This window comes from Bos mutus, chromosome 19 (genome assembly GCF_027580195.1).
Source record: "Bos mutus isolate GX-2022 chromosome 19, NWIPB_WYAK_1.1, whole genome shotgun sequence".
Classification (NCBI taxonomy): domain Eukaryota; kingdom Metazoa; phylum Chordata; class Mammalia; order Artiodactyla; family Bovidae; genus Bos; species Bos mutus.
Genome location: NC_091635.1, coordinates 2,015,126 through 2,029,554, shown reverse-complemented (window position 1 = coordinate 2,029,554; position 14,429 = coordinate 2,015,126). Strand labels below are relative to the sequence as shown.

Sequence of the window (14,429 nt, the reverse complement as noted above, 5' to 3'; positions counted from 1 at the left end):
ATTAAGACTGCTTCGGGTAAAATGTTTTCTATTAATGTAGTTTTTTTGATAGGTAAAAGGCATTATGATGGAATTAGACATGCACAATATTCAAGATGTCATCGCTAAAGAGTTAAGTGGTGGACAGAAGAGAAAACTCACATTTGGGATTGCCATTTTAGGAGATCCTCAGGTAAGAGATAAAAATATCTTTGAGTTGAATCTGGATTGAAGGATGTAAAATGATTGTTAAAGTCCAGACTGCACTTTAGTTGCCAAACGTGAGAGTAAATTTATAATAAAGGGCCACGCGAGCCTGTTAGGGATCCGATGAAGGACTCTGTTTGAACGCAGATGTCATACTGGGTTCCGTGTTGTTTTCGGAAGAGCCTCTCTCTAAACAGAAGGTGCTTTCGCGTGCTCTCCACTGCAGGTTTTGCTCCTGGACGAGCCAACTGCTGGACTGGATCCTTTCTCAAGGCACCTCGTGTGGAACTTCCTGAAGGAGCGGAAAACTAACCACACGATCCTTTTTAGTACGCAGTTCATGGACGAGGCTGACATCCTGGCTGGTGAGTCTTGGGTTCTTTATACTGACTCGGTATTCAAGGGCTGAATACGAGAGAGATTCTCTCTAACGTCTGTTGGAAAGAAGAGAGTCTCATTTGCCGTGCATCTGAGAAAGGGCATCTGAAAGTGGCACTTGGCGTCCAGGCATTCTGACCCCCGTGAGTTCTCAGACTCACGCTTTATGTATCCTCCTGTCTGTAACTTTCTGGGCTGTTTATATTAATCACAAGTGCATATTTTTAAAAATTTGAAATGCCAGTGTTACTTTTTATGTGTGTGTGCATGCTAAGTCGGTTCAGTCGTGTCCGACTCTTTGCAGCCCCATGGACTGTAGCCCGCCAGGCTCCTCTCTCCATGGGATTCTCCAGGCAAGAACACTGGAGTGGGTTGCCACGCCCTCCTCCAGGGGATTTCCCTGACCCAGGGATCAAATCCACATCTCCTGTACTGGCGGGCAGGTTCTTTACTACTAGCACCACCTGGGAAGCTGTATTGTGTATGCGTGTGTGTGTGTGTGTGTGTGTATACAAAAATATGTGGCTTCCCACTGAAGTGACTTAGCACATGCACATACAAAAATATATATTTTTTGTTGAGTAGAAAGGAATGTTTAGCTGGGAAAAACTCTATTTTAAATTTGCAGTCCTTTGTGCCCTTCTAGGGAGATCCTTTCTTTACTGAATGAGGTGTCGGGTGTGAAGTTTGGAGAATTAGAGAGACAGCAAACGTTTTGCCTCGGAAATCTTGGCAGGTGGGGAGGACGGTTTCAGTGAGGCCAGAGATCATGTAGAGAAGGAATCTGGGGAAAATGAGGTCAGAAAGGGTCTCAGGGAAGGGAGAGAAATTTTTGCTGCTGATGTGCCTTGTAAGAGTATCCGAAGTTTCCCACATGAAATCAAGGTTGGATGCACTTTATCTCTTGTGTCAATTGTCTCCTGCCTCAAAACTGCTGTCACAAGCCATCTCGAAGCTCGGTGCCCTAAATCAATAGGCATTCACTTGGCCTGTGTGTTGCAGAGTTGGCAGTTCAGCTGGTGGTTGAATGGCCATTGGCTTTCGCTGTTGTTGCCGCTTAGTTGTGCCCAACTGTTTGCGACCCCATGGCCTGCAGCACATGCCCGGCTTCCATCCTCCGCTATCTCCTGGAGTTTGCTCATATTCATGTCCATTGAGTCAGTGATGCCATCCAACCATCTCATCCTCTGTTGTCCCCTTCTCCTTCTGCCCTCAATCTTTCCCAGCATCAGAGTCTTTTCCAATGGGGGGGCTCTTTGCATCAGGTGGCCAAAGTTTTGGAGTTTCATCTTCAGTATCAGTCCTTTTAGTGAGTATTTAGGGTGGATTTCCTTTGTGAGGGTGACTTAGGTAACTCAGCCCCCTGAAGGTGTATTACGTCTTCTAGGAGGCATGGTCCTGCTCCCCCTGAAGGTGTATTACGTCTTCTAGGAGGCATGGTCCTGCTCCCCCTGAAGGTGTATTACATCTTCTAGGAGGCATGGTCCTGCTCCCCCTGAAGGTGTATTACATCTTCTAGGAGGCATGGTCCTGCTCCCCCTGAAGGTGTATTACGTCTTCTAGGAGGCATGGTCCTGCTCCCCCTGAAGGTGTATTACGTCTTCTAGGAGGCATGGTCCTGCTCCCCCTGAAGGTGTATTACGTCTTCTAGGAGGCATGGTCCAAGCAGGTTCTCGTGGTGTTGATTGAGCCTTGAAAGTGCAAGACCCAATGCATCAGCCCATCTCAAGCCTCTGTGTGCCCAGGTCAGCACTGTCAGTCCCAGGGTAGAGACTGGTGTCAAGTAGGAGCATCTAGGAACCCTAGTTACCGAGGTTGCATTCATCCTGAAAAATCCAGCCAGTTTTGGTCTCCAGAAAGAATGTTCTATACAAGCAGTTTACAAAATTTACTCTTTCTCTCTTTCTACTCAGATAGGAAAGTGTTTCTGTCTAACGGGAAACTCAGATGCGCAGGGTCGTCTCTGTTCCTGAAGCGGAAATGGGGTATTGGATATCACTTGAGGTAACGTATTCTGGGTGTGATTGTTGTTGATAAGACTGTATCCACATGAGGGGTGACCATATTGTAATTCCATGTAATCTTTAGAACTGTAAGAAAAGTCAGCTTCATTTGGGGAGAGGATTGATTTACAATAGACACTATGAAATATCTTGTTAACATTTTCTTATTGGTTACACCTTGGTTTTAAGCATGAAAATTTCTAAAAATGTCTGTATCTTTCAATACAACATTTTTGGCAATATTTATATAGGAAAAATCTGCAGTTGTGTCCGCCTAAAAGCAGTCGATCATTTTTAATAAAATGGTTTGTCCTGAAAGTCTAAAATTGTATTCCAAATCCACTTCCTAGAATGTCAGAACCGGTTACTGATGTTAGCAGGGTATGCCTGTAATATATACAGACTGTTTAACCAAAAACTGTCTTTTAGTGAGCAGTCATATTGAGAAGAACTTGAAGGACTCATGCTTCTTTTGAAAATTTAGTTTACACAGGAATGAAAGGTGCAATACGGAGAGAATCACATCCCTCATCACACAGCACATCTCAGATGCCAAGTTAACAGCAGAAAATGAAGAAAAACTTGTGTATACTTTGCCCCTGGAGAGAACAGACAAGTTTCCAGGTAACAGACTGTGTGACCACATAGAGTACAGCCCCTGGCCCACGATGATGCTGACTGCATTTTCTGCGGCTCTCCAAGTCCTGCTCTGAAGCTTCTACATGAAAGTATCCAGAAGTACTCTCCCTCCCATTTCCAATGTAATGAAGTGTGTTACTTGGACATGGTTTTGATGAGAGAGCAACTAAGTTTCCCTGAATGTAGTCCACTGAGAAACTCGGGTTTGCTCTCTTCATCAACATTAAACGAAGCTTTGACATATATCTTTCCTGAATCAGCAGAAACCTTTCATTTCTGTTTGAGATACAGGCTCAATAAACCTTATTTTTAAAACATTTACAAGCAGGTCTATAGTTTCTTGGTAAATTATAATTTTAATTATGAATGTAAGATACTGATTATAAAAAAATTTGGAAAGTACAAAGAAGAAAATTCAGTTTATTCCATGCCGCCTGAATTTTTATTTTGAAGTTTTTTGAGTTTTTAAATAGACATACAGATATAAACACACACATGGCCATAGAAATGCAGGAGATTTTAAAGTTTATGAAACTATAATAGAGATGTAAAATAACAAAAATGATTTGAAGGACAAGAGAACACCTTATGGGAATGTTTTCTTGAATTGCTGGCATCTCTAATGTGAAAATATTTTCAGATTTATCTATCCTGAGTAATTGTTAGCAATTAGTATTTTAGTGTACTCTTTACCAATAATAATTGCATTGTTTTGTTACTTTGCTTTTTAGATCTTTGCAGAGACCTTGAAAACTCTTCTGACCAGGGCATAATGAATTTTGGTGTTTCCATGACAACTCTAAATGAAGTATTCTTGAACCTAAAAGGCAGATCAGCAATTAATGGGCCAGGTATAAAAATGTGTGTCTAGCAGGAAATTAAGGAAAAAGAAAATGACCATGTGTTAATTTATATTTATAGATTTTTCTGTGGAATTCTAACTAGAAGGTGAATTAGGCATAAAGGGGGCCATCCACCTTTTAAGGTATCGTAAATGTTTTATGGTAAGGTCATTAGGCTTGGGGCCAGACCAGTCTCCTTGTGACGCTGTGTGCCCCCCGTCGGGTCTAACCTCTTCCCTCTGCAGTGCCCACCACTATCCCTCAGTAGCTCTCTGCTAACGTCCTAAATCCAGGTTTGTCTCTTTCTTGCCATTCCCTGTAAGAATGTTCTCTTGCCTAGCTAACCAACTCATTCTAATTAACATATTCATGGCAGATAATTAAATAAGATGTTATCTTCTCTTACTTTATAGTAATACTAATTTGAAGAATTTAGAAGCCTACTATGTGCCAGACATAATGCTCAACTGTTGGATTCTGTTGGGTTTTTTTTAAACCTGATTTTATTTTTATTATTTAAAAGTATTTATTTATCGATGGCTGCACGGGGTCTTTTTTGCTGTGTGTGGGCTTTCTCTAGTTGTGGTGAGAGGGGCCTGCTCTCCAGCTGTGGGGCACGGGCTTCTTCTTGTGGCAGCTTCCCTTGTTGAAAAGCATGGGCTTTGGGGCACACAGGCTTGATTGCCCCAAAGCTTGTGGGATCTTCTCAGATTGGGGATCGAACCCGTGTTCTCTGCATTCCAAGGCAGAGTCTTAATCACTGGCCCACCGGGGAAACCCAGGATTCTGTTGTTCTTAATCCCCATAAGTTATTTTATTTATATTATGACGTAGGTGAGAAAGTGAGATTTACACATCTGAGTGATTAGCCGCAGTCATACGGCTCACGTGTGGTGTGGGTGGGACTCAAACAGGGGATCTTCATGGACTTTCTCTTACTTAACACCACGGTGTCTTGAAAAAGTTACTGAATGTCAACTGTCGGTTATAAACTGATCCTCTGGAGGAGACGAAGGAAGGAGAAGAATTTTCAGGAAATTCAGCTGTAGACATTTATCATGGTGTTTTTGCGTAAGACACGCTCTGCACAGATCCCTCAGTGAAGAGCTTTCTCTACAGATACGAATGAAGTCATGCACTCAAGACGCCTAACCCATGCCCTCAAACTGACTCCCTCCCTCCCCGAAACTGCATCCATTACATTTGTTTGAAGGAAAGATTTGAATGTAAAAGTTGTAGCTATCAGCAGTCGATGTGTTAGAAGTGTTGTTTCAAATAGTCTAACATCATTTCTCAAAGTTTCTAAAGAGAAAATGTAAGTAAAGTAACCTCTTGTAATAGTTGATCACATGGTTACAGATCCCGGTGTCGGGGGCCTGGCGGAAATCGACGTGACCCGAGACCCTGGAGCGGAGTCTGAAGCCCAGCGGGCTCTTGGTGCCCTTCCGGAAGTGAAACAGGCCGCCAGCTCTGCAGCTCTGTGGAGACGCCAAGTCTGTGCGGTGGCGAGACTCCGCTTCTTAAAGCTGAGGAATGAGAGGAAGATTTTCCTGTCCTTGTGAGTATCGCACTTTTTAAGAAATTTTTTTGTTTTGTTATTTTTAAAATATTTACTCACTTATTCTCGTCTGCGTGCGGTCCTGGCTGCAGGGCGCGGTCTCTCTCTGGGGCGTGCTGGCGTCTCTCCAGCTGCAGTGCTCAGGCTTAGTTGCTCCAAGGCACGTGGGATCTTAGTTCCCCGACCCGGGATTGAACCCGTGTCCTCTGCATTGGAAGGTTGGTTCTTAATCACTGGACCACCAGAGAAGCCCTTATCAGACTCTTCAAGTCTTTAGTCCATATATGCACGCTGCTGCTGCTGCTAAGTCGCTTCAGTCGTGTCCAACTCTGTGCAACCCCAGAGACGGCAGCCCACCAGGCTCCCCCGTCCCTGAGATTCTCCAGGCAAGAACACTGGAGTGGGTTGCCATTTCCTTCTCCAATGCATGAAAGTGAAAAGTGAAAGTGAAGTCGCTCAGTCGTGCCCGACTCTTAGCGACCCCATGGACTGCAGCCCACCAGGCTCCTTTATCCATGGGATTTTCCAGGCAAGAGTACTGGAGTGGGGTGCCGTTGCCTTCTACCCATATATGCATAAAAGGTCCCAATGTCAAGAAAATACATCTACTGATTTCTTCATTCATGTAATAGGTTTGTTTTGAGTGTCTGCAGTAATGTCCTGCGGTAGTTAAATACCACTGAAAAGGCCTTGAGACGGACGATCTTGTCAGGGAGAAAAGCACCAATCAAGTAACTACCCAATAACCATGCTGTTTGTTCAGTACACCACAAATCTTTACTGAAGCCTGTAAACTGTTCTACATACCTTGATTGAGATCTGTACCCTTCTAATAGTGTTTACCTTCTGATTGGGGGAAAAGGTAAAAAATGATAAATATAAAAACTGAATACATTATATAGTAGCTTATACAAAGTAGAGTAGACCAAGAAGCTGGGGAGGGAGCTAGGGTTCATTCTCGACAGGTGGGTCAGTGTTGGTCTCATTGAAATGCTCACCTTTGAGCCAAGACTAGAGAACAGGAAAGGATTAGCAGACAAGTGGTGGAGGATGATGGCTCAGAACCAAAAGCCTCTGTTTTATTTGGCAAAAGGGAAGTCCTTCAGGTTTTACGAAGAGAAAGCCTGAAAGTAGATAACGCTTGTCAGGTGCTTGACCACAGAGGGAATTTCTACTGTTCTTTCTATGATCAGTAGCTGAAGGGAGACTGCAGTCAGAAGGAAATTTCATTATTTCTTTATGAAGACAGAGAGAACATGCTTTAGTGATGATGGGAATGAGCCAGTAGCAGGGACGTCACGGAGGATGAAGGAAAGATGAACTCAGTGTGGGAGGTCCCAGGAGTGGGGTGGAGCAGGCCCAGAGGAGCACTGAGGCCGGCCTGTGATGCGAGCAGAGGCTGGTGATACCAGAGGGGTGGAATGGGACCTCGGCGCGTCCTTGGATCTGTCTTCTTTCTCGTTGATAAGACCGGAGGGGAATCCTCTCTGGTGGACTTTGTTGTTCTTTCTCTAGAAGCCGCGAGGCTGATAGAGTCTGAGGTCTGATAGGGAGGAGATTACTGAAAAGAGTGGACGCACATACTTGCTAGTGAAACAGAAAGACGGCTTGGAAGTGTTTTACTTACGGTTGTTGGAGTGAGTTCTAGGATCTGAAGCTGGCGTATTCAGTGCTGCATGTAGGTTCATCAAAGTTAAGATACATGTCAAGTAACAGCGGACAGAAGGTCAAGTGTCACTTGAAATCGTGCTCATGGTGCACTTGGAGCCACAGCGTGAAGCACGGCTCCTTGCCGTCCAGAACTCTCGAGACAGGCCCTCTGACTCCATCACACTTTTCTATATCGGATAAATCTTTATTATGTTGAATTGGTCCATAGTGGTTTTCAGGTCTACTGTTAATATAGCCTACTTTGCTGTCTATTCTGTTCATTTTTTGAGACTTTTAATGCTGAAACCCCAGCTAAAAATCTTAATTTATCTAGTTAAAAAGTAACTGTAATGTATAGTGGAGCTATATGTCACGTTGTATTTTCCAAATCTCCTGTAAATGTGTTGTCATACTTTTATAATATAAAAAGTAAAAATGAAAGAAGAATGAAGCAACAAGAGTAAAGAGATATTTTAAAAGCACCCCCTAGGTAGGCTGTCTGAGGTCCCGCAGACTCTCCCACGCGTCCTGGTCAGCCAGCACGCCCGCGGAGGAACCCTCCGGACCTCACCTCCTCCTCTGGTCCTCCGTCCCCCTCGGACGCCTGGCAACGTGATACAATCATGCTAAAATGTGGGCCCACTTTCAGATTAATCCCACTCTGGGTTTCATTTTGTGTAACTACATGGCATATCTGCGTGTTGGATTTCCATAGGTTGGCCTTTAAAGAGCGTGTCTGTGACTTAATCAGAGGGAACGTGTTTTAGACTCACGGTTTCATTTTCTCTGACTTAGGTTAGTGGTGTTCGGAATTGCCTTAATCCCCACTGTCTGCGAGAAGATCGTGTATTCAGTGTATTTTCATGATCATCGCTGGGAGTTTTCACCCGGAATGTACTTCCTTTCTCTGGAACAGCTCCCTCAACCTCCTCTGACCAACCTGTTGATCATCAACAATACAGGTGAGCGGCAGGCCTTCAGTGTAGCCTCAGTGAGCTTTTTTTTGGCTATGCCATGCAGCTTGTGGGATCTTAGTTCCCTGGCCAGGGATTGAACCCACACCTTCAGCAGTGCGAGCGTGGAGTCCAAACCACTGGCCCACCAAGAAGGCTGTAGTCTTCAGTTTTCACTGTCAAAGAACTTTGAGGAGGGCAAAGTTGAGAGGCAGACAAATCTGTCTTGACAACAACACGAGGGGCGGAAGCAGGGCCTGTCTAGCCTGCCTCATCTTCAGGTTGAGGAAACTGAAGGACTTGTTTTCGAATCAAGAGAAATAGTGGTAGAATGGAGAACACCAAGCTTGCTTGATTCTGTGCCGGTCTCGTGACTCGGTCACCAGGGCTGTAAGCGTCGTGCTGGGGTACCCTGGTCCCCACGTCTGGGTCCTGAGCGGGATTTTGTGTGTATTTTGTAATTACAGACATTGCAGAGTTCTGGAAAGTCTGTAACATTCACTAATAAAAAGTTTTATTTCCGTGAGAATCACAGATTTCTCAGGAAATAACTAAGAATTGCAAGAGAAGTGAACACTTTCTGGAGAGGGTCGAGAGCGTGGGCTGCAGTCTTAGGTCCCAGCATCAGAGAGCGCTTCCTGAGCTGGGAGCGTGACGGGGGCTCTGCCGGGGCAGGGCACCATTCCTTCACAGAAGACGAAACCGTTATCCTAAAGCCTTGACACTGACCTTCCTGCTCTCGTGCTGCCTTCTTCACGGGCTTCTTCAGGATCCAGTATTGAAGACGCTGTGCAGTCCCTGAAGCATCAGAATCTAGTTCTGGAAGTAGATGATGCTAGAAATAGAAACGGCTCAGACGACCCTTCCTACAACGGAGCCATCATCGTGTCTGGTGGCCACAGGGTACGTTTGCCTCCGTGGACTTTTTTAAAAAGATTGTCAAACCAAATTTTATTTTTAAATAGATTTTAAGTGGGAAGGAAAAAAGATCTGCTTCTGTTTACCACTAAGTACCTTTGTCTAAAAGACATACACATTCAACAATTCAAATTATAATTCCAAGGGAAAGAATATATCTGAATCTTTTTTTTTTTTTGCCTCCATGGACTTTTATCATGCATGGCTTTTTGCCACATCCAAATACTTGTAAATCATAGAAAAGCAGCTCAATTATTCTATAATCAATACAACTTGAACACTGCTTTGCTGCTTTTAGAAGAAGGTATGAAATTTTAATCCTCTACAGGGCACAGTTTCCACCTTCTTTACTTCTTAATAGGATCATTTTTAATTAATAAATTTTATTATTATTATTAATAAAGTTGTTTAAAATTACTTTATTCATTATAAAAGCAAAGTGTCTTTTGAGGACACTATGGATGAGCCTGGAGGGCATTATGGTAGGTGAAATAAACCAAACAGAAAAAGACAAATGCTGCATATGGTACGACCTAGAAGTGGAATCTTAAAAAAAAAAAAGACCGTCAAGCTCATAGAACAGAGAGTAGAAAGTGGCGGCTAGGGGCAGGTGGGGGAGTAGGACGGCGTTGGTAAAAGGGCAGAGGCTTTTAGCTATAGGATAAATAAGATCTGAGCTTTAATGTGAGTTTGTGACTGTAGCTGGTAACAGTGTATGGTGTGATTAAAATTTGCTAAGGGAAGAATTTAAATGTTTTATACATGTATGAGATACTTCCCTGGTGGCTCAGACGGTAAAGCGTCTGCCTACAATGCGGGAGACCCGAATTCAATCCCTGGGTCGGGAAGATCTCCTGGAGAAGGGAATGGCAACCCACTCCAGTATTCTTGCCCCCCCAACAAAAAGAAATACACACACACACACACACACACACACATATACATGTGCGGTATGGATGTGTTAGTTAACTTGATGGGAGGAATCCTTTCACAGTTATATGGGTATCAAGTTGCCATGATGTACACATTATTTATTTATTGGCAGAACTGCGTGGCTTAAGGGATCTTAGTTCCCCAACTAGGGATTGAACCTGGGCCACAGCGAGGAGAGCACCAAGTTCTAACCACTAGACCACCAGGGAATTCTCACTGCGATGCACACTTCAAGTGTTTTAAATAACTTCAGTTTTATTTGCCAGTTATACCTCAATAAGGCTTCCTTGATAGCTCAGCTGGTAAAGAATCTGCCTGCCATGCGGGAGACCTGGGTTCGATTCCTGAGTTGGGAAGATCCCCTGGAGAAGGGAATGGCTACCCTCTCTCAGGCCTGGAGAATTCCATGGACCGTATAGTCCCTGGGGTCACAAAGAGTCGGACACAAGTGAGCGACTTTCACTATACCTCAATAAGGCAGAAAAAAGCAATACTGTTTAATAGATTAATTCAAACGTTACTGGAGTATGTCGCATAGAAGGTAAAATTCTCTTCATAATTCCATTCGTTTTTCTGAATTATATTCATATTAATGCATTTAGTAATTATCTTCTACACTCTTTCCTTTATAAAAACACAACTCACTATATCTAGAATGATCTCATGTTCAGAAACATATTTTCTAAATTGAAATCGTATTAGACAAGTCCTACGACTTTCCTTGTCACATAGAATCTAGATCTTTGACATCTTTCCATGTTCGTGAATGTCCATTTATTTCATGTATAGAATAAGTCACTTGAATTACAAAAATAAGGCAGTCTTGTACCAATTCCAGTAGGGAGAAGTGTCAAGGAAAAGCTAATTGTCTCCCTATCCTAATTCCACCCCGACAGTTTACAGACTCTGCAATAAGGAGATTTACTCTAAGAATTTAGAGTGTATATTTGCGTTCCTTTTTTTTTTTTTTTAAAGGATTACAGATTTTCAGTTGCATGCAATACCAAGAGGATGAACTGTTTTCCTGTTCTCATTGGGATTGTTAGCAATGCCCTGCTTGGAATCTTTAATGTCACAGAGCTTATTAAGACGGAGAGAAGCACGTTTCCGCCTGTAAGTAGAGGGGTAACTTCTCTGAGAGGCAGTTCAGCTGCCTAGGGCTTCCTCAGCTGAGGAAGGGGCAGGGGCGCCAGAGCCTGTACCTGAGCATGCAGCCTGCTCCCTGCGAGCCCTCCTGCTCCCTGGGCCTCTCCTCTAAGAGCGGGACATCCTCACACCTCCTGTGAAGCTGTGAGGGTCAGGTGAATTTATTAGGCACCTGCCACAGAGCCTGGCATGTACCGTCTTCATTCCTTCTGCAAGTGTTTCTTGAGTGTCTGCCAGGACCGGCTGCTTCTAGATGCTGGAGATACAGCGTACACGGCACAGGAAAAAAAAAAAATCTTAGGAGGGACTTACATTTTGCAAGGGGAGAGTAAGCATTCGATACATGCTTGCCATTATTCTGAAAGATAAAGAGTTTTTCAGCTCACTTAATGTTTAGCAGAGACATTACTTTGCCAACAAAGGTCCATCTAGTCAAGGCTATGGTTTTTCCTGTGGTCATGTATGGGTGTGAGAGTTGGACTGTGAAGAAGGCTGAGCACTGAAGAATTGATGCTTTTGAACTGTGGTGTTGGAGAAGACTCTTGAGAGTCCCTTGGACTGCAAGGAGATCCAACCAGTCCATCCTAAAGGAGATCAGTCCTGGGTGTTCATTGGAAGGACTGATGCTGAAGCTGAAACTCCAGTACTTTGGCCACCTCATGGAAGAGCTGCCTCATTGGAAAAGACTCTGATGCTGTGAGGGGTTGGGGGCAGGAGGAGAAGGGGATGACAGAGGATGAGAAGGCTGGATGGCATCACCAACTCGATGGACGTGAGTTTGAGTGAACTCTGGGAGTTGGTGATGGACAGGGAGGCCTGGCATGCTGCGATTCATGGGGTCGCAAACTGTCGGACACGACTGAGCAACTGAACTGAACTGAATGTTTAGCTTCATTACCATTTTTAAAATGTTTATGGGAAAATGTAAATGTATAATAGAATTCTAGTAAGTCGAATGTTCCCTATTGTTTTCGACCCTTTAAGTGGCTCTGTTTCTCCATTCATTTGCCACACTTAATACGCTATCATGCTCTATCACGGGCCCCACTCTTGCAGTCTAAAATTGTGTCTGGTTAGAAATTACAGCCAGCTCCCTAAGACATAGAACCTGAAAGGGCCAAGATCCTAAAGGACATGGAGACGTCTAAAATGACAGAGAACTGTTAAAGAGTCATATTAGTAATTTGAGCTTTCTTTGGTTCATAGTCTGGAATAGCTTTTTATACTTCTTAGGTACCCAATACATAGTTTCTGAAATTAATGAATGAACAGATTTTCTTGGAAAACCTAGAACACCCAGAGAAGCCTCCAACCCAAATTCTTCATCTTATGTCAGATTTCCCTGGGGGATTTACTGAGCATTTCATAGTTGCTGATTAAAGCAAGTGTGGAATGTGTGGTCCAACCCTGAAATTACGATTCTTTTTACAATTTCAGTGTTCTCTCTGTCGCTTTATATATTACAGTGTCCTTTGGGGTCTTGGTTGTTTTGTCTTTTGTATCTTGTGGAGTGCAGTGCAACTTTTAATCACACATGATTTTAATAACCACTTCTCAGCCTCCAAATGTTTCCTAACACAAGTGTTTGATTATGGTAGATATGGAGCTAGTGGTAAAGAACCTTCCTGCCAGTGCAGGAGACATAAGAGACACAGGTTCGATTCCTGCCTCGGGAAGATCCCCTGGAGGAGGAAATGACAACCCACTCCAGTATTCTCGCCTGGAGAATCCCATGGACAGATGAGCCTGGAGGGCTACAGCCCATGGGGTCGTATAAGAGCCGGACATGACTGAAATGACTTAGTCTTCACGCACCAGATCCAAATATGCAAAAGAAACTGTTGTCTGTCTTCTTAACACAGGCGTATAAAATTCAGATTTTAAATTTCTTTTCAAATCGTGCAGTTCCTGGGAATGGAACCTGCCTTTAAGGGTAACAAACATGTTTGCTCTTTGTTTGCTTCTTAAATCAGGTATATCCTTCCATTTGGACATTTTCACCTTTTCCCTAAATGTATTTGATCCTTGTGTTTGATTGTGTGATTGGTAACAAGCGCAGTAGCTTACGGATGTGTTTGGAACTTGCAGGATAACCCAAGATGGGGAATGGGCCTTTTGGATTTTCTTTTGTTGCTCGTCGTAAACTGCCTTTCTCCTTACATTGGAATGAGCAGCGTCAGTGATTACAAAGTAAGAAGCTGGGTGAGGGGAGGGGGCGCATGGAGGGTGGGCAGAGGAGGAGAGACGATTCCCTCTGACTTCAGTAAGCTGGAATTTTATTGTCTTAGATGAGAAAATGTTTACACATGAATTGTATTACTCTAATCTAAGTATGCATTTTATTAAATGGTTCATCGTGATGTCAAAGAGGTGAGAAAGTTCATGACTGACCACAGTAAAGTAAAGTAAAGTAACCTTGGTTTTAAAGGGACTCACCCTAGGGACTTTGCTGGTGGCCCAGCGGCTAAGACTCTGCACTCCCAATATAGGGGGCCCAGGTTCAATCCCTGATCAGGGAACTGGATCCCACATGTTGGAGCTAAGAGCTCGCATGCTGCAACCAAGACCCAGCACAGCCAAATACATACATATTTTTAACAAGGGAATCGCTTCACATCAACTTCAGAGGTGAAAATGCACTACTTTTTGACTTGTGTAGTTAATCTACAATTCTAAAGGGAATTGTTTAGTGTGAAATATAAGATATGCCACATTTCCTAATTTTTGACTCCATTCTTGTAAAGGGGGCACAGGTCAGACGCTTCCTGCAGGGCCAGTGGTGACCCCATCCTCTCGCCCCAGCAGGATGGCAGGGATTTTGGAAAATGCTCTTTCTGGCCACGTGCCATCTGTGCTCAGACGTGCCTGACTATTTGCGACCCCATGGACTGTGGTCTGCCGTGGTCCTCGGTCCATGGGGTTTCCCAGGCAAGCACAGTGGAGTGGACTGTCCTTTCCTCCTCCAGGGGATCTTCCCCACCCAGGGCCCAAACCTGCATCTCTGGCATTGGCAGGTGGATTCTTTACCGCTAGCCCCACCTGGGAGACATGCTATTTTCTCTGGGATAGTGTGAGTGTCTTAGTTGTCCTGTGGCTTGCCTTCTAAACCCAGGCTAGCAAATTCCTGAAGGCAGATTTGCTATATAAAAGAACATGGACTTTTCACCAAAAAAAGTAGCTGCTGCAGCATACTACTTCTAAAATTTTACTAAAAATTAACATT

At 43.8% G+C, this 14,429-nt stretch overlaps 1 protein-coding gene across 4 annotated transcripts in view; it reads left to right on the top strand.

Annotated features, from left to right (window-relative positions):
• Positions 1-14,429, top strand: part of ABCA10 (ATP binding cassette subfamily A member 10) — a 54,374-nt gene that overhangs the window by 19,796 nt on the left and 20,149 nt on the right. For all 4 annotated transcript variants that reach the window (XM_070388986.1, XM_005899331.3, XM_070388987.1 and 1 more), the window contains exons 14-23: positions 53-172; positions 413-551; positions 2,478-2,568; positions 3,052-3,191; positions 3,938-4,057; positions 5,408-5,606; positions 8,052-8,218; positions 8,979-9,112; positions 11,036-11,173; positions 13,295-13,396. In XM_070388986.1, the coding sequence (XP_070245087.1) occupies positions 53-172; positions 413-551; positions 2,478-2,568; positions 3,052-3,191; positions 3,938-4,057; positions 5,408-5,606; positions 8,052-8,218; positions 8,979-9,112; positions 11,036-11,173; positions 13,295-13,396 (1,350 nt within the window). The remainder of the gene's footprint in view (positions 1-52; positions 173-412; positions 552-2,477; positions 2,569-3,051; positions 3,192-3,937; positions 4,058-5,407; positions 5,607-8,051; positions 8,219-8,978; positions 9,113-11,035; positions 11,174-13,294; positions 13,397-14,429) is intronic.